The sequence below is a fragment of the Heteronotia binoei genome, chromosome 11 (assembly GCF_032191835.1).
Source record: "Heteronotia binoei isolate CCM8104 ecotype False Entrance Well chromosome 11, APGP_CSIRO_Hbin_v1, whole genome shotgun sequence".
Lineage (NCBI taxonomy): Eukaryota > Metazoa > Chordata > Lepidosauria > Squamata > Gekkonidae > Heteronotia > Heteronotia binoei.
The window spans coordinates 50,832,050-50,849,539 of record NC_083233.1 but is presented as its reverse complement, the minus strand read 5'-3'; the positions used below and the strand labels follow the sequence as shown (position 1 = coordinate 50,849,539).

At 44.5% G+C, this 17,490-nt stretch overlaps 1 protein-coding gene across 1 annotated transcript; it reads left to right on the top strand.

Annotated features, from left to right (window-relative positions):
* The first annotated feature begins 406 nt into the window (after positions 1-406).
* On the top strand, positions 407-16,464 carry UNC119B (unc-119 lipid binding chaperone B). The gene is made up of 5 exons (XM_060250327.1): positions 407-682; positions 2,499-2,612; positions 4,352-4,460; positions 6,529-6,701; positions 12,218-16,464. The coding sequence occupies exons 1-5, from the start codon at positions 487-489 to the stop codon at positions 12,328-12,330; spliced, it is 705 nt and encodes a 234-aa protein (XP_060106310.1). The 5' UTR covers positions 407-486; the 3' UTR covers positions 12,331-16,464.
* Positions 16,465-17,490: the final 1,026 nt, after the last annotated feature.

Genomic DNA, 17,490 nt, shown 5'->3' with positions numbered 1-17,490 from the left:
GCTCACTCTCGCTCCACTCTTCTGTTTTTTAGCAGCAACCCTTCATCTTTCTGTGCCCGCCTAAGTGTACTGCTAGTTATCTTTATTCCGTCGTTCCATTACCAAAGCAAAAAGGAGGCAGGTTCCGGTCTCGTCCCAGCGAATGCTTTATTTAGCCCACTTCAATATGCGTTTGTGGTTAGGGGGAGCTGCTCAGAGGGAAGTGGAATTATAAGCCCCCAGGGAGAGGAGGACAGAGAGCGGCTTCAGTCGTCGCCGGTAGAACTGAGTAGCCGGCATAGCCAGGCTCTCCCAGCCGCTGGAGTCCCGCCCAGGCCTCGTCGAGGCGCTTTCTCTGTTGCCTGGCAACGCTTCCTCCCGCGCTCGTCATGGCGGCTGAGCCTGGCCCCGCCCCTTGGCTAGCTGGCTCCCATAGCTACCGAAGGAGGCTGCTTGGGGAAGGTAGTGGCGGTGGCGGCGGCCATCTTGGCTGCGCCGGGGCCGGCAATGAGCGGCTCGAAGCCTAGGGTGGCGGCTCCGGGAGCCTCGGGGCCTCTGAGCCGGCTGCGCAGGCGGAGCGGCTCCGGGGACCCTGCTGTGGCGCCGCCGCCACGAACGGTCCTGCCCCGGACGGAGGCGGAGCTGCTGGCGCTGGAAGTGATCCGGCCCGACCACGTCCTGGGGCTCAGCCGCGTTACGGAAAGTGAGTAGCGTCTGCAAGGAGCGGGACCCTCCTCTCGCGGGGGGGGGGGGGCTGTTTTCGTCTGGCGTCCCGCCTGTCTTGCCTCAGTTTCCCCCCTCAGAGCCAAAGAAGTGGGCTCGTATGTATCCTTCGCACCCTAACTGGCTGTGGCCTGAATGGTTACTCTGAGGACTCTTTGCTACGCACCCATGAAAGGATACTCAGTATTCGTTCCTGTTTTGTTCTAGGTGGTTCTCCTCATGTCCTCTCTCCCACTGCCGGCCAGACTCAGGAGGACACTGAGGGCCTCAGCATCCCTTTCCGCTCTGCATAATCCGCTCAACTCCGGACCCAGGTGTCCGTTTTTCAGCAACACCCCCCCCCCCATCGCACCCCCTTTCTCATTTTGTTTGGGTAAGCAGAGGGCCCCAGGCAGCCCTGGAAATCCATCTCACCACAATAAGTTCAGCTGTTCTGCTGAACTGTCTGTTTGGACCTGTGAGCATCCCAGCTTCAACTGCTGTTTTCTTATTGCACAGAAATACAGCCTTTTAAGGACCAAGCAGAAATTCTCCTATACAAACCCAGTGTCAACTTTTTCCTACTCTAAATAATTGCCCCATGCAACACCTCTCCCCCCCCCCCCAAAAAAAACCTTTCAGAACTAAAGTGTAATCTGTAAGTTTTGTTTTTGTTGAAAATAAGTGTTTTTACTTACATGTGAAGTAGTTTGACTGAATCTAGGCTGTGGTTTCCTGAATCTGGACATCCTAGCTTACCAAAATTACTGTTCAACTACACCAATAAACCAGCTAGAAACCAAAGTTAGGAATCCCACATTAGCACAAACTGCATTCAGACATCACAAACAACTGTAGTTAAGTCAGCCATAATTTTTTTTATGTCTGGATGTAGCATGCAATAATAATATCAGTCTGGTTGGTGCAGTTTATTTGTTGTTTTCTTGTGGGCATAAAAAGTTATTTTAGTACTGTTGGCGATATGTTATTTTCACTTGGCCTTTGTTGTAACACCATCATGAATAAAGAAGCTTCGGTGTTGGCACTTGGTCTGAGCCTTGTGTGTTAACCAAAGCATATGGGAATTTGGAGCAGGCTACTTGACACAGCACCAAGCATTTCATTCTCTGGTGTGCATATAGTAAGCATCCTGATTACCAGTTCTGAATGACCCTGTCGAGACTGGTCGCTTGCAGATAGCCTAGCATTTTTGCTTGCAGTGTGCATGGGTGGTAAGCTCTGTAAGACCAGTTCCATTGTTGCTTTGAATAGCCCTGCACCTCAGCTTCAGCTTTTAGTGTGCTGAATGGCTTTTGTATTTGCCACATAGCAAACTACTTCTCTCAGTCTCCCTATAGTCAGCCATCAAATAGTTTGGACAGCTTCCTGTTCTCAGAGTAGCACCCACCACACCCATGCTTCTAAAGGGAGACTCTGTATCTGTTCTTCTAGCTTAGAATTTCCTTTTGTCAGCAACACAGCTATCAGTCATCTCTTTCATGCGTGTTGATGGAAATCTGGCATCGTCCATTATAAATAGATACTTCTTTTAAACAGAACTGTACCTTAATCATATGGGTGTGTGTATGACATCTTATAAATAAATAAAATTTATGCCAAGTTTGCTTTTGCTGTGCTTAGTCCATCTAGCACTATATTATCTACTCCAGTTAGCAGGAGTTCCTGCAAACTGTGAAGAAGATACATTTCTCCCACTTTTGCTGCCTAAGATCATTTTCCCTGATGATATTCTTTATGTGTTGATTCCCATTTTGGGTTTCTGAATACCAGTTTTCTTTTTTTTCCTTCCCTTATAGATTATCTGTGCAGACCTGAAGACAACATCTACAATATTGACTTCACCAAGTTCAAGATCCGGGACCTAGAAACCGGGACGGTGCTGTTTGAAATTGCCAAACCTTCGTCTTTAGGTAAGTCAGTTGGGAAAAAAGCAACAGGAAAATTAAGGCATTAATTTTAAAAAGTCTAATTTTTTTGTCTAGAAGTTCTTGGCATTATATTGTGTCTCTATAGCTTTCCTGCATGGCTTCTTCAAAATCCTGAAATCAGTGGTAGGGTTTAAGAAGCAACATAGATCATTTCTGCCAAGGATATGGAGTGTCTGCATTCCTATAGCTTTATCAAGTCCTAGGCAGTAAGCACCCTTGACCTGGATGGTCCGGGCTAGCCTGATCTCTTCAGATCTCAGAAGCTAAACAGGGTTGGCCCCACTCAGTATTTGGATGGGAGATCACCAAGGAAGTCCAGGGTTACTACACAAAGACAATGCAATGGCAAGCCATCTCTGAGCATCTCTTGCCTTGAAATCCCTACTGGGATGCCATAAATCAGCTGAAACTTGGTGATACCTTCATCTACCATCCCCACATAAGAGCCCTGCTGGATCAGGTCAGTGGTCCATTTAGTCCAGCATCCTGTCTCACACAGTGGCCAACCAGTTCCTCTGGACAGTGAACAACAGGGCATAGAGACCGGGGCCTTCCCCTGATGTTGTCTCCTGGGACTCAGAGACTTAGTACCTCTGAATGTGGAGGTTCTCCTCAATCATCATGGCTAGTAGCCTTTGATAGACATTGTCTATGAATCTGTGTGATCCCCTTTTAAAGCTGTTTATTCCTGTGACCATCACTACATCCCTTGGCAGTGAATTCCACATTTTAATCACACTCTGTGAGACCCAGTTTGGTGTACTGGTTTAAGTGTGCGGATTCTAATCTGGGAGAACCAGGTTTGATTCTCCACTGCTCTAAATGCAACTACCGGATGGAGTGACCTTGAGTCAGTTATAACTGTCATGTTTCTGCTTCTTTTTCTTGTGGTTCACTCTAAGGGCATTTTGCATGACAAGATAAACAGGAACTGCTTTTTAAAAAGAAAACGCTATTAGGTTTAACACTGACGTTTATAGTTCAGAAGATATCTTTAGCCATTGTGTGGTAGTTTAATTCTGAACTGACGTTTAGAGTTCAGAAGATATCTCTAGTCATTGTGTGGTAGTTTAATTCTTATTCTTTTGACTCTCCACTCCCCAGATATGTCCAAGATACTTTATTGTCTGAAGCCAGAAAATCTAAATGGTATCTTTTGCGCCTCCCTGTTAACGTGAGGCACAAACTACTGGGATGTTTTGCACAAAACCTTTGAATAGTTTTACCACGCCCTTGAATAGATCTTGTCCACGTTGGACTCACACAGGAAAAAGTTCCTGACAACTATAACTCAGAGCTGTCTCCCACTGTGTTATCCAGGAGTTACCACTTCACTACGTCTTGTCCTGCTAGGGGTTGTATCTGCATTATGTTATCACAGTAATTTAAGATTATTAATTCTAATCTTACATATGCTTTGCACAATATGACTTAAATGCTGCTATGCTAACCTCCCCCCCCCCAAAAAAAATGCTCTTTACCTATCTGCCTTCCCCACACCCCTCTGACCTAAATCTGTCTCTATCGTAGCTTAGAGTTGCTTTGTCTGTGAGCTAATTAGCTGGAAAGGCTGGATTTGTCAGTGAGTGCCTTGATTGGAAAAGCTCCCCTATCTCAAAAGTACAGTACTCAGATACTGCACCTTAAGGATAGGCATGCCTTAACCCCAAATGTTTTCATTATTAACTAATTGCTGACTCTTTAGTCATTGGTTCTTGCAGAACAAGAAGATGATGATGATGACAGCGGAGAAGTTGACTCAAGCGCAGGGCGGTTTGTTCGCTACCAGTTCACTCCTGCCTTTCTGCGCCTCCGGACAGTTGGTGCAACGTGAGTAAAAGGGGTGGGGAGAGAGTAAGGCTGTCTTTGCTGTCCCAGGCCTGCCATTATAGTGAGTAATTCTGAGTAGATAAGAGGCAAGTTCAGCAATCCAGAAAGAATCCTAGAGTTGGAAGGGCCCTTATAAGCCCCAATTTCAACTGTATGTTTGATGCAGAAAATCCAAAACTAGAATATCCACAACAGGTGGCTCTGTTTGGTGTAGTGGTTAAGTGTGCGGACTCTTATCTGGGAGAACCGGGTTTGATTCCCACTCCTCCACTTACACCTGCTGGAATGGCCTTGGGCCAGCCATAGCTCTGGCAAAGGTTGTCCTTGAAAGGGCAGCTGCTGTGAGAGCCCTCTCCAGCCCCACCCACCTCACAGGGTGTCTGTTGTGGGGGAGGAAGGTAAAAGAGATTGTGAGCCACTCTGAGATTTAGAGTGGAGGGCGGGATATAAATCCAATATCATCTTACCATCATCATCTTCCATAGTTGCTGAAAGTTGCCCAGCATGGCCTCCCCTCATATAGGTTCTACTGTCAAACTGCTCTTTCTTTTAGGAAGCTTTTTAATGTTCAGCTTAAATCTGCTCTCTTGTAGTGCAAGACCATTCGTTCTAGTCTTACCCTATGAAGCAGCACAGAACAAATGCTTGCTGTTTTATGTATGATAACCCTTCAGTTTTTGAAGCATGCAGTCGTGTCTCCCCCCTCAGTTTTCTCTTTTCCAACCTAAACATTTTCCAGTTCTTCATAGGATTTGTTTCTCAGACTCTAACCATCTTTGTTGGCTTCATCTGAACTTATTCTAGTTTGTTTACAGCAGGGGCAGCCAAACTTACTTAACGTAAGAGCCACATAGAATAAATGTCAAATGTCTGAGAATCGCAAGACATGAACGTCAGATGTTTGAGGGAAGGAAGGCAGGCAAATAGATTGGGGGAGGGAGATGCGAAAGAAAGCAACTTTAACTTTAAATGCATTTTCCAGGCCGCCAGCTGGCTTGGCTTGGAGAAGTGATTTAAAGAGACAAATGCCTTCTCCACGCCAGCTGATGTGGGGGAGTGGCTTCGAGGGCTATCTGACAACAATGCAGATCGTATGAATTTAGGGGGAGGAATTTGTGAATTTCCTGCATTGTGCAGGGGGTTGAACTAGATGACCCTGAAGGTTCCTTCCCCCTGGTCTATAGGCTTCCTAAAACATGTTGCTCATAACTTAGCACGATACTCCAGAGAAGGCCGACTAGTACAGAATAAAGTAGAGCTATTACTTCTTGTGACTTGAATACTGCACTTTGGTTAATGCAGCCTAAAATTACATTGACTTGTTTTTGCAGCTGCATCACACTGCTGGTTCTTGTTGGGTACATTCACACACACTAAATAATCCACTTCAATCCACTTTCAGTGCACTGTGTAAGTGGATTTTACTGTGTGAAATGTCAAAATCCACTTGCAAATGGTCGCTGAAGTGGATTGAAACTGCATCTAGGTTATTAACAAAATTATTGATGAGTTTTGGCCTCAAGGACAATAACCCCTGCAGCATACCACTTGAAGCCTCCCTCCATACTGAGCAATGTATAGGGGTGCTTTTAAAAATTAATTCTGAAACTAGAAAAGTTGAATTCTGCAACCTGTATAAATTAAGCAAGGGTTCATAATTATTCTGATTTTTTGTAATTTATTTTACATAACTTATGTAGCTAGTCATGGAAGAGGGGTCAGGAACTGTACAGAGAATCAGAACCCACCCATCCCCCGTCCAATGGTCACTCGAAATCTCACTCAGCCCTTTAAGATTTCAGTGGATATTGCCCGTGTACTTTCAAGTGTGTCTTCACAACCATGGGAGCCATAAATTTGCATTTGCTCTATTTGAATAAAAGAACAATATTCTTAGGAAGCTGTGTTTTGTGGCTTTTATCACTTTTTGTACCTTCTGAGCACCCTTGCATTAAACACAGCCCTGGTTATCTTGGTTCAGCACAGATATTATCTGTAGGAAGGGTTGGCACAACTACAGCATCACTTTTCCTGCCTTATTGTTCTTCTGCCCTTCCTTTCTTTGCAGTGTTGAATTCACAGTGGGAGACAAGCCTGTATCAAACTTCCGCATGATTGAGAGACATTACTTCAGAGACTGCCTGCTCAAGAACTTTGACTTTGATTTTGGCTTCTGCATCCCAAACAGCAGGAACACTTGTGAACACATCTATGAGTTCCCTCAGCTTTCAGAGGACCTTAGTAAGTATTCTTCAATGGAAGATTGCCATGGTAGATTCAGACTGATGGTCTGTTGGGTCCAAGATTGTGACAATAGCTAGGTACCCTTGCAAACTGGGCGTGTTAACCAGAAACCACTCAACCCAAGCCAAATTTCCAGACTACTTAGCTGTTAGGGAATTGGAGAAGCCAATTTCTCCATCAGTTATCTCCCCCACAAGACCCCTCCTCCCACCAAAAATATAAGTTTGGTATAGTGGGTAAGTGCACAAACTTTTATCTGGGAGAATTGGATTTGATTCCCCACTCCTTCACGTGCAACTGCTGAAATGACCTTGGGTCAGTCATAACTCAAAGCTGTTCTGCTCAAGAATAGTTCTTGGAGAGCTCTCAGTCCCACCCACCTCACACGGTGTTTGTTGTGGGGAGGGAAAGGGAAAGGAGATTGTAAGCCACTCTGAGACTCCTTTGGGTACTGAAGGGTGGGGTATAAATCCAATCTCTTCTTCACTGTCTCTCAGCTGCTTCCAGTGTTCCAAGGATGGTGAGCATGTCCAGTTCTCTGATCAGGTTGGGCTTTTGCAGAGAAGGTGGGGTTTTTTTTTCAATTTATCAGCTATTTTTTTCTGTGAGTTTACTTAGGAAATTCTGTAATAAATGCCCAGCTTCTGCATTCAAAGACTCCCTCAGCTGCCTGCCAAAGATTTGCCTTCTTACTCTTCCCCCAGCCAGGCCACACACCATGCTGTCTTCCAGTGCTCTCTGTTCATGCTCGCTACACAGAACTCTCTTCCCCTACCTGTGCTGTCAACTGGGTCCTGAGTCTTTAAGACTGGTAGGCTGCTGATGGAATGAATGTGGTTAGGAGCAGGGGATGCTGAGTCATTTGCTCTGGTGTTCACTTCCTGGTTTGTTTGCAGGATTGTGTAAATCTGAGCAAGTCGTTTGCTCTGCTTGCTGTAGTTTCCCCATTATTATCTGACCCATGACTTCTTGTAGATAAAATGGAGACCAATTTAATGAGTCTTAAATTTAAATGAACAACCAGTGGGCAGTTTGATGTTGGAGTCATTCCTCATCTTACAGATACAGACCAAAGAACTGTGGAGCCCATGACTGATTGGAAGAGGAAAACTTCCCATTTCGCTGTCTTCTCCCAGATTCTTTTTGTCATTTGGCAAAATGGAGCTGACTCCCATTTACATTTTGCACTTCCTCCTCTCATTTGCTGCAACTGTACCTGCTTTCAGCCATGCCTGCTGCTCTATCACTTCTCATTTTAATTTCCTGAAATAGAGGGTAAAATTAGGACTGGGGGGGAATACATACTGTGTGTCATTTATTCCCTAGCCTCCAAATCTCCCATGCATCACTTAGGGTGGGGAAAGAGAAGTAACACTTACCCTGCTTCTGCATTTTACATTTGGGCTTAGAGCTAGGCACCAGGCAAGCAGGCCCCTAGCCTGTCCCTATATCGAATAGGAAATTAGCCCACTCCATTGTGTTAATGAAAGCATCAAAACTGGGGCACCCACAAAGTACTAACTGCTACAGACTTTGGGGATTCCTAGATATGCAGCAAAGAATGCCCATAAATGAACCCAAATGAAAGGGACCCCTCCCACACACACCTCTGAATGGCTTGATGAGGAGCATGAAATGCTGGAATCAAGAAAATTAGCCTTTTCAGACCTCTGAGAAACGAATCCTGGAGATGGATGGAGACACATGGAAATCTTTGTGTGTGTGTGTATATATATATATATAATTATTATTATAATATATATGTATATACATTGTGTGTGTGTTTTGGAGGGAGTGGAGTGAGGAGGGATTTCAGAATTTAATCCCCTCTCACTACAGTTTCTTGTGGGTAATCCTGTTTGTAACTTGTAGTAAACTGATTGGCCTCTGTGCTTATGATGAAGGCATCAAAGCCAGGATACCCACCAACAAGATCAGGGTCTTTACACATTTAGGAGATGGCCAGGAATGCAGAAATGACTGTAAATTATATAGAAGGGCTGCACTCCCCTTGATGGAGCAGGATCACCAGGTTCACCTCATCAGAGGTAAGGCTGGTAGCAACTAGATAGAGGGCATTTTCTCATAGCAACTAGATAGAGGGCATTTTCTGTGTTGGCATCCTGGACTGTGACTCTGTGGCAGAGCATCTGTTTGACAAGCAGAAGGTCCCAGATTCTGTCCATGGTATCTCTAGTGAAAAGGATCTGAAATCTGACAGTAGGTGAAAGACCTCTGCCTGAGACCCTGGAGACCTGTTGCCAGTTTGAGTAGACAATACTGACTTTGATAGGACAAGGCTATAAGGCTGTTTCAAGTGTTCATGTTACAGCCTTCCCCCTTGAGGCTTACTTGGAGCCTCTTTTTCTTTCTTTTAGGTGCTGGGCAAAAACATCTTTTTGCCTAGGTTTTTAATTAGAGGTGTTCTCTTTCTAGCTTTTTAGTGGTCTGCTTCTAGTCTGAGGTCTATTTTATGGGTAATTTTAAGTTGTTTATACCCATGGGGTGGTTTTAGTGAGTTGTTTTTATATTGATAATTTATTATTTGAACTGCAAGCTGTCTCGAGTAGGATTCTGAAGAAGTGGTATTAAAATATCCTAAATAAATAAATTATCCAAAAGGAAAAATCCTTCAGAAACTGTCCCATTGAGAAACTACTCCAGAGGGGATGAAATGTGGAGAGCAGCTGAGAGTTGTGGATTGGGGGGTGGGTGCAGGGGAGATAGCAAATTGCTCCAAGCCCTGAAGAACTTAGAACCCTGTATATTTGTTTGTTGTGGGCTGTTAACTTTTGTGTTCCAGTTGCTTTTGCTGCCTTGTTTGGTTGCTGGAAGTGATTCCTGTTTCTGTAGCTTTCATTAACCCAGAGCTACACTCTAGTTTTCTGTATCTAAGGGGGAATTTTACCTGGCATCACTGAATGCTGCTCGTATGTAACTTAGCTCAGTAAACAGGGCCAATTTGGTGTAGTGGTTAAGTGTGTGGACTCTTCTCTGGGAGAACCGACTTTGATTCCCCACCTCTTCACCTGCACTTGTTGGAATGGTCTTGGGTCAGCCCTAGCTCTGGCAGAGGTTGTCCTTGAAATGGCAGCTGCTGTGAGAGCCCTCTCAGCCCCACCCACCTCACAGGGTGTCTGTTGTGGGGGAGGAAGATAAAAGAGATTGTGAGCCACTCTGAGTGGAGGGCGGAATATAAATCCAATGTCCTTGTCTTCTTCTGTCAGCGCAATTCATTTTTCACTGCTTCTGATGAAAGTGGAGAGCAGAGCAGGATGCAAGAAAGTAAAGGTTTCTGCTTGTCACTTTCTCACTCAGTATCTGTCAGTTCTGAGAGCATGTAAAGTTCAGTTTCAGTTGATGCCAAATACCGAGTGATTGATATTGTGATAATAACACACACTAGAGCTGTTGTAGGGTATGTAGTCAGCAAAATGTTGAACTTGGACATAAAATCCCCATTCAGCCATGGAGCTAACTGCACAATATTCAGCCATTTATACACACTTTCTGTCTTCTAATTTTTGCCCCTTGGAAGAAGGGCAGGGTACAAATGTCTCAACTACATTGGTCTACATTCTTTTGACTATTACAGGGAGTCTCCTTTGTTCACACTAGGTTGAATGTAACTATCCAGACTTGATCTTCTGATTCAGACAGTCAAGATCATTTCCTATGGAAGGAAGATTGATTGTTTTCATGTACTGGGGTTTTTTTAAAGAGAGCTAGAGTTGCCAGCATTGCAGCAGAGCTATCTTCATTGCCACCCTGACAAGTGGTAGTTTTTCCCTTAGACCACTCTGCAGATGGAAAGGAAGGGCTGTTTCAGAGCAACTAATGTAGTGACAGGTGACTTTTGTAAAATAGAGCAAAATGTGAGGCTGTTAGCTCTGTGTTGTATCCTCCCCCCATATTACTTTTTTCTTTTAACCATTTCCCTTGTTCTGTGATTTTTCATTAGTTCTGGTGGGCTGGCTGACTCAAAGCCAGAATGGTTGTCAGTTCTAATTGTCATTAGTCAGTTTATAGCATCCTGCACATCCACAGGGGCATATGAAAATGCAACCCCAGATACAAGCAGTTTAGCTTGAAGGTCACAGCACTGTTGTTTCAGCTATCTTTCTGAGAAAAAATGTCTAGGCTTAAAGCTTGAACCATAGATTTTTACACAGGCAAAGCTCTGTAGTGAACCATATTCTTTATACAGCCTACAAAGGAGGAGGATCCTTCAGGTAGCACCAGAAAGAAGCAGAGGCTACAGAATTAGCCACATCTGAGGGAGGCATGACACAAACAGTCAGCAATGCGGGGGGAAAGGCAAGTTCCTTCTTGGGCCAAGCACATGACCCTTTGAGGCAAACAGGAGAGACAGCAGGCCAGAAGACAGAAGGCCCTAGAGGATGTGCCTTGGCACTGGGCCATGTCCCTCCTGCAAGTCCAGCCCCTTTAAAAACTGTCTAAAGGTGGAAGAGCCAGGCCTGTCCTGTGACTTATAGGGAAAGAAGGGCAGCTAGAGAGAGAGGGACAGGGGTGAAGCTGAACCACCACCACCCCCGCCACTTTCATACTTCTGAGGCTTATCCTAGGCCAAACCAGAAAGAAGGCTGGAAGGAGAGCCTGACTGGCTGTTTGAGGGCTGAAGTGTCTTTCCTCCAGGGAAGGGTGTAAAGAGACTGTGGAGCTCAAGGGCCGAGGTTTATGGACACAGGGATATTTAGTGTCCACGTTTAACTAACTGGGTCTTGGTCCATGATGCTGCACAGCTTACAAAGCCATGTAAAGTGAATGCATTCTCTTTAAATGGTTTTTACAAAGCTGCATAGCACACAAATGAAGGCCAAACAGCAAATTCATCCACGTCCAGTTCACCCAGAGTGGGTGAAGTTGCTGCTTGGCCTTTACTCAAGTGCCATGGAACACTCAAAAGCCATTTACGGGGGATGTGTTCCCTTTAAATGGCTTTTGCAAGCCCCACCAACAATGACCTCATGAACTTCCTGGCAGGATTGTGGGAGGTCCGTGTCAGCAGGAAAAAATATGTCCATGGTCTGATCTGTGCCCGTCTCTAGTTATGAATGATGCAGAAGGAATAAATAAGGAACACTTACCTTCACACAGTCACAGAACTGGGGGTTATTCAGTGAGCTTTATAGAGAGTAGATTTGATTCTGAGGCAAGGATGTATTTCTGTATGTGGCATATAAATAACTTACAGAACTCATTAACACAGCTTGAAATGAAGGCCCCTAGATTAGGTTCTTTTGACTGTGACTAGTGGAGGTTGGCTGGGGGCTTTGGCAGCAATTTTGGATTTCTTTGAAATTTCCGAGGCACAGGTGGATACTAATCTAGCCAAGTTTAAGTGTGCGATTCAAAGAACACTTCTGAAGCAAATTGGTTGGCTTTCCTGTCTTCTGGCAGCTGTAGGATTCATTCCAAGGCAGTGATTAGTTTCAGGACATAGTTTATTTTTTTGCTGTGCATAACAAACTCTTCTCTCTTACCTTCTGCAGTTCGCCTGATGGTCGAAAACCCCTATGAGACCCGCTCAGACAGCTTCTACTTCGTGGACAACAAGCTCATCATGCACAATAAGGCCGACTATGCGTACAATGGAGGACAGTAGCTGTTACAACTGGATCCTTCAGACTTTGTGCTACTACTAGCTATTCTGGATGCACAGAAGGAGAGCAGAAGAGCCCGGTTCCTGCTCCGTTGCCTCTTGTGAAACATCCTGAAAGACAAGATGTGAAATGAAGGGTGACTTGATACAACAGTAAAGGAGTTCTGCTTGCAAGTCTTCCCTTCCCAACAATGTTACTTCCTTGGCTTCTTTGGTTCCGGTGATACTTTAGTCAGATAACAGGTCAGACTAAAGTATTAACTGATGTAGCAGTTCTTGTCACTGGACAGACTTGGCCTGTATTTCTTGTGTATTCTGTCCCTTCCCCCAGAAAATACCACTTTCTGTCCAGAGACCATTGGGCCAGATTCTGCAGTGTTAGGCTGCTGCCATTTGCAGGCCATGAGTGAAAGTTAAATAGCAGTCTCCCTTTGAAGGATTCTGGGACCTGGTGAACCAGTGGTTCAGTCAATATATGTGATTGTGACTGCCTCAGTTTTCTTGCTGCACAGCAGTTCTCAAAGACAGCATTAGGATGGGAACTTAAAATTAGTTACTCAACAATGAAAAGGTACAGGACTGTATCTTCAGCAGTTTGTGGCCTTGCATGTTCTTGGGGCACTCTTTGTGCGTGTGCTAGCAAAGAGGATACCAGAGCCAGCCTGTGGTATAATAGAGGGCCAGACTAAATTGTGGGGGAGCAGGTTCCATTCCCTGCTCTGACTTGAAGTTCCCTGGGTGACCTTGGGTCAGTCTCTCTGTTTCAGCCGAACTTACCTCGCAGAGTTCTTGTGAGGATAAAGGGAGCTGAGATGGAGAAAAGGCCTTTTGTATCCAGGAAATGGGAGGATGCAGAGCTAATCACTGCTACCTCCCCCAGCTTCTAATCCCACAGGACAGTTTTACCCTTTCCCTGAAAGGGTGAGCAAAGTGAGTTGGGTAAGGAATTACTGTTACCAGGAGCTGCCTGATGGGCATACCACATGGTAGGTTAGGTCTTCCCAAGGCTGTCTCCTTTATCTGCTGAAAATGCAACAATTCCTGAAAAGGTATTATAATAAATGGTGGTGTTAATCAGCCTGTATTTACCTGGACCAGGTCTTCATCTCATGCCATTATTAGTCTCTAGATGCTTTCTTAGTATGGTGAGGTGTGGCCCTTGCACTTAGCTATGAAGTGAAACCAAGAAATGAAGGGATTTTTTCTCCCCCCCCCAAAAAAAATAATAATAATAATCTGTCTGCTTTCCCTGCTTGGTTGGCTCAATATGTGGTTTAGGAAACTGATGACTCTCTTACTGTTAGGGACACAGCTCACCCTATACACATGGCTTATGGACTACGAGCCAGTTGATGAGTGCCTGGCCCTGGGGAAAAGGGGAGCGTGTCCCAGCCTTTGAGAAAGGTGTCTGCTTCTCTGTCTGTGACTACCTCCCACTATCTTGTCCTGGTCTTCTCTACCTATCCCATTCTTGCCTTGTTTCAAAGCAAAGGTGGTGTTTCCTGTGCCAGAGGAAAAGTTGTGTTGGAGTATGCCACTTTTAAAGGCCCTTAATCAGCTGCTGATTATGCTGTGTGGTGATCTGTGTAAGAGACAATTGAAGTAAAATCAGATGGCCTTAGAAGAGTGTTGTGGGCACTCAAGCTTGTCCCTTTGTAGGGAAATTCTCCTTGGCTCCCTGGCACTAAATCCCAACTGGGGTGGTGACAATCCAGAAATGGTACACCAGGGGGCGATGGAGTGGCCACTGAAGGAAATACAGAATGGCAGTCACGTGGTCTCATATTTAAAAGAGAAGATATTTAGAGCAACCCAGACCTATGAAATAGTGGGGTATAATGAAGTTGGGCCAGTTTCAAATGAGTTATATGGAAGTGAAGGGATGAATAATGCAGAATACATTTCATGTACCCTTGTTTCTTCCAAAAAGCACCAGTGCTTCAAAGGATGGGTGTCTTGTATGTCTCTTCCAGCTCCTCAGTTGTCCCCTGAATTATGCTACTTTTGTTGCAGTCTGCCTGCTGTTCTCCACAGAAAGGTGCCTTTTTCTCCCTGTATCCAAGGCCACTTAACAGAGGAATGTAAAGGGAGCTCCGTTCTTGTTCCACAGAAGATGGTGGAAGTCCCTGCATCAATGTGGTTAAACACCCAGTGCCTTTAAACATCATTCTCTGTGTTGCTCAGGCTTGTACATGTAGCAGATCATGTCTGCTTCCCTGTACCTGGGTGCAGTCAGAAAGGCTATATAGTAATCTGACCCAGGAGTAGGTATAGCCAGCAATAAAGTCTTGTCAGGGAAATTTATGTCAGTGACCTGCTTCCCTGTCTGTACTGTGTCATCTGTTCTCCTGAAAGCTGATGCTCCCTGCCCGCCCCCCCTGGAATTCAGCCGCTCTCTGTGTGCCTTGTGTGAGAATAAGCTACCACCTCAGCAATAAGAAACAGAAGGGCTGGAAGGGAGGAGAGTAGCTTGTTAGATGCCAGCACTGGCCTGCTGCTTTACTGGACCAAATGTTGAAAGGGGAGAACAATGCTGGAAGTGACAGACATGCTCAGAAGTGCCACTTGGTGCAGTCTGGGACATTTTCTGAAAAAGAATCATCCTCAGTTCATGTGATGTCCTGCTCTTGGCTACTGGTCAGCTTGCATGTGTGTGTTTTTTCTTTTGCTGCCCTAGATACAAGCTCCCCAGGCCATATTTGTTGGGATCAGTAGCACCATTGTAGAAATTTGTATTCCCTCTGAGAGGGCTGTCATTTTGGTACAGTAACTGCATTCATGGATTGCTTCCTAAGGAGATAAGAGGTGTGCTTCTGCTAGGTTGACCAAGGAGGAAGCAGATATGTTAAGAGCTTCCATCCAAAGAATGAGGCAGCATTTAAGCATATACTTTAATTGAATGGGCCAATCACTCAAGTAGCTATGAATCTTCCCAAATTTGCCATGTTAAAACTAGGTTAATAATTCCTACACACTAATTGCATGGGTGAGTTGGTTATGGTATCTGGTGCCCTAAGCCTGCCTGGTGAATTTGGGCCAAAGTGTTAGTTTCCTTGACTTGATTTATAGTCATCACCTTCCATTTGCATATGTGTTCCTTCTTATCCTTGTGGCAGACAGAGAATGTGGGACATGTAGTGTTCCTTGCGTGGAATGCAAATTTGCTTCCCACAGGAATAATGCGCACAACACTTGGAAACAGGGAATATCAGCAGAAATTGATTGGAGAGATGTTAATTGGTACGTGATAGGGGAATTGTGGTGAGAGTGTCATGTTTACCATCAAGTATCTGCCCTTTAGCATAAAATTGTTAGGCATGATGTTTTTGAAAAAAATTACTGTTTTGGTGTTCTTACACTCATGGTTGGATGCCACTCAGCTCGTCACGTCCCAAGTGTTGGATACAGTCCTTGGAGTAATAATCAACATCCTTCACCACCACTTCAGAATAAAAGAAACCTAATAATAAGGGGACAGTTCCTGTTGTCAAGCAACAGCAAATGTCATGGTCAGTTGTGTGGACCTTTTCTGATTTTTATTATGAGTATCTTAAAAGCACATCAGACTCAGGCAAGGTATTAATGTATTTTTCATACCACTGATTTTTGGCCGCTTGCTTGTGATGACAGTATAAGACTGGTTAACAGTACTTTGTGACCAAATTACCATCAAGTGGGTGGGGGACCGGTTGCTGTGCTATCAGAAGAGAGCCCTAGTATAGCTTTATGGCTCTGAATTGGACACAGAAACAATTCCCCACATCTTCTTTTGCAGCTAACTTTCTGTTCTATGGTGGTTTATGACTGAAAGTGTGTCCATGTCTTGGTTTTTGATTTTCTCTGCGTCTGTAGCCCAGAGAAGGGCCCTAGGAGTTGTTCCCTTTATGTGTAGGAAGAATAGTAGCAAGTCCAGAAGAGCTCTCCCAAGTATATTTTTCTGTCAAGGTATTTTTCCACAAAGAATGGCCAAAGTGTCAATGAAACTGTCTGTGATTCTCCCCTTCTCTTCTTCCAACCTCTGCCTCCATGGTTGGCCTTACCTTGTTTCTCTCCTGGACCATAGTAAGCTTTAGCTGACTTATTTGTATAAAATGTTATTTTGTCACAAGCAATAGTAATTAAAAAACCCAAAATTTACACTTGATTCTCATCTTATTTTGTTCATGTTTATTTTCTTAGGGACAAGGGGTGTGAGAGATCTACATATTATAATAGAAATCAGAGGATTCTGAAAATGGAATCCTGCCTACACATAGGTGTCTCTTCCCCTTGTCTGTTATTTGCCAGGACACTGACACCTTCATCAGGCAGATGTGGGGAGGGGGGTTTGCCAGCCACAGGTTGGGAAATACTTGCTTATATTGGAGGTGGAGCCTGAAGATAGTGGAGTTTGGAGAGAGGATGGACTTCAGTAAGATAAAGTGCCATAGATTCCACCTTCCAAAGCAGCCATTTTCTCTAAGAAAGTGTGGAGCTGATCTCTGGCACCTGGAGATCACAGTCCCAGGAGATAGCCAGCCACCACCTGGAAGTTGGCAAAGCTAACTACAAGCCCTGACTTGGATGGCCCAGGCTGGCCTGATCTCATCAGCTCTCAAAAACTAAGCAGGTTGTCCCTGGTTAGTATTTGGATGAGAGACCACTAAGAAAGCCCAGGGAAGTGCCTCAGATGTAGGCAATGGCAAACCACTCCTGTGGTCTCTTGCCTTGAAAACCCCACGAGGGCTGCCATAAGTCAGCAGTGACTTGATAGCACTTTCTATCACTACACAAACTGGTATTTCAAAGGCAAGTTTAAAACTGCCTAGCTAGATCCTAAAAAAGATTCTGCTAGCTCAGCATGCGGGTTCAATTCCAAGCAGTATCCAGACTAGTCACATTTTTCGACAGTTTGAAGCCATTGGGAGGAAGGGAATTATGGGTTCTCCTCCCCTTTTAATAATTGAAATATTGAAGGGAATTAGAAATATGTGCAGTACTTTTTCTTATCAAGCCTACAATTATTTTAACAACATAATACACATAATTTATAGCTTAGCATATAAAATTGTATTAAGCATATTTATGGAATTTAGAAGTGACTATTCACATTTAAACCATGAACATATTTGAAAATACGTTGCATATGTATAGTATAGTATACTTTAGGATAGTACAAAGTAC

What these genes read in the sequence shown, in the direction of transcription:
- UNC119B (XM_060250327.1), top strand. Translation starts at nt 487, where the DNA reads ATGAGCGGCTCGAAGCCTAGGGTGGCGGCTCCGGGAGCCTCGGGGCCT. An exon ending in TGCCAAACCTTCGTCTTTAG is followed by an intron (nt 2,613 to 4,351) that starts GTAAGTCAGTTG and finishes TGGTTCTTGCAG; the next exon opens with AACAAGAAGATGATGATGAT. An exon ending in TCAGCTTTCAGAGGACCTTA is followed by an intron (nt 6,702 to 12,217) that starts GTAAGTATTCTT and finishes TACCTTCTGCAG; the next exon opens with TTCGCCTGATGGTCGAAAAC.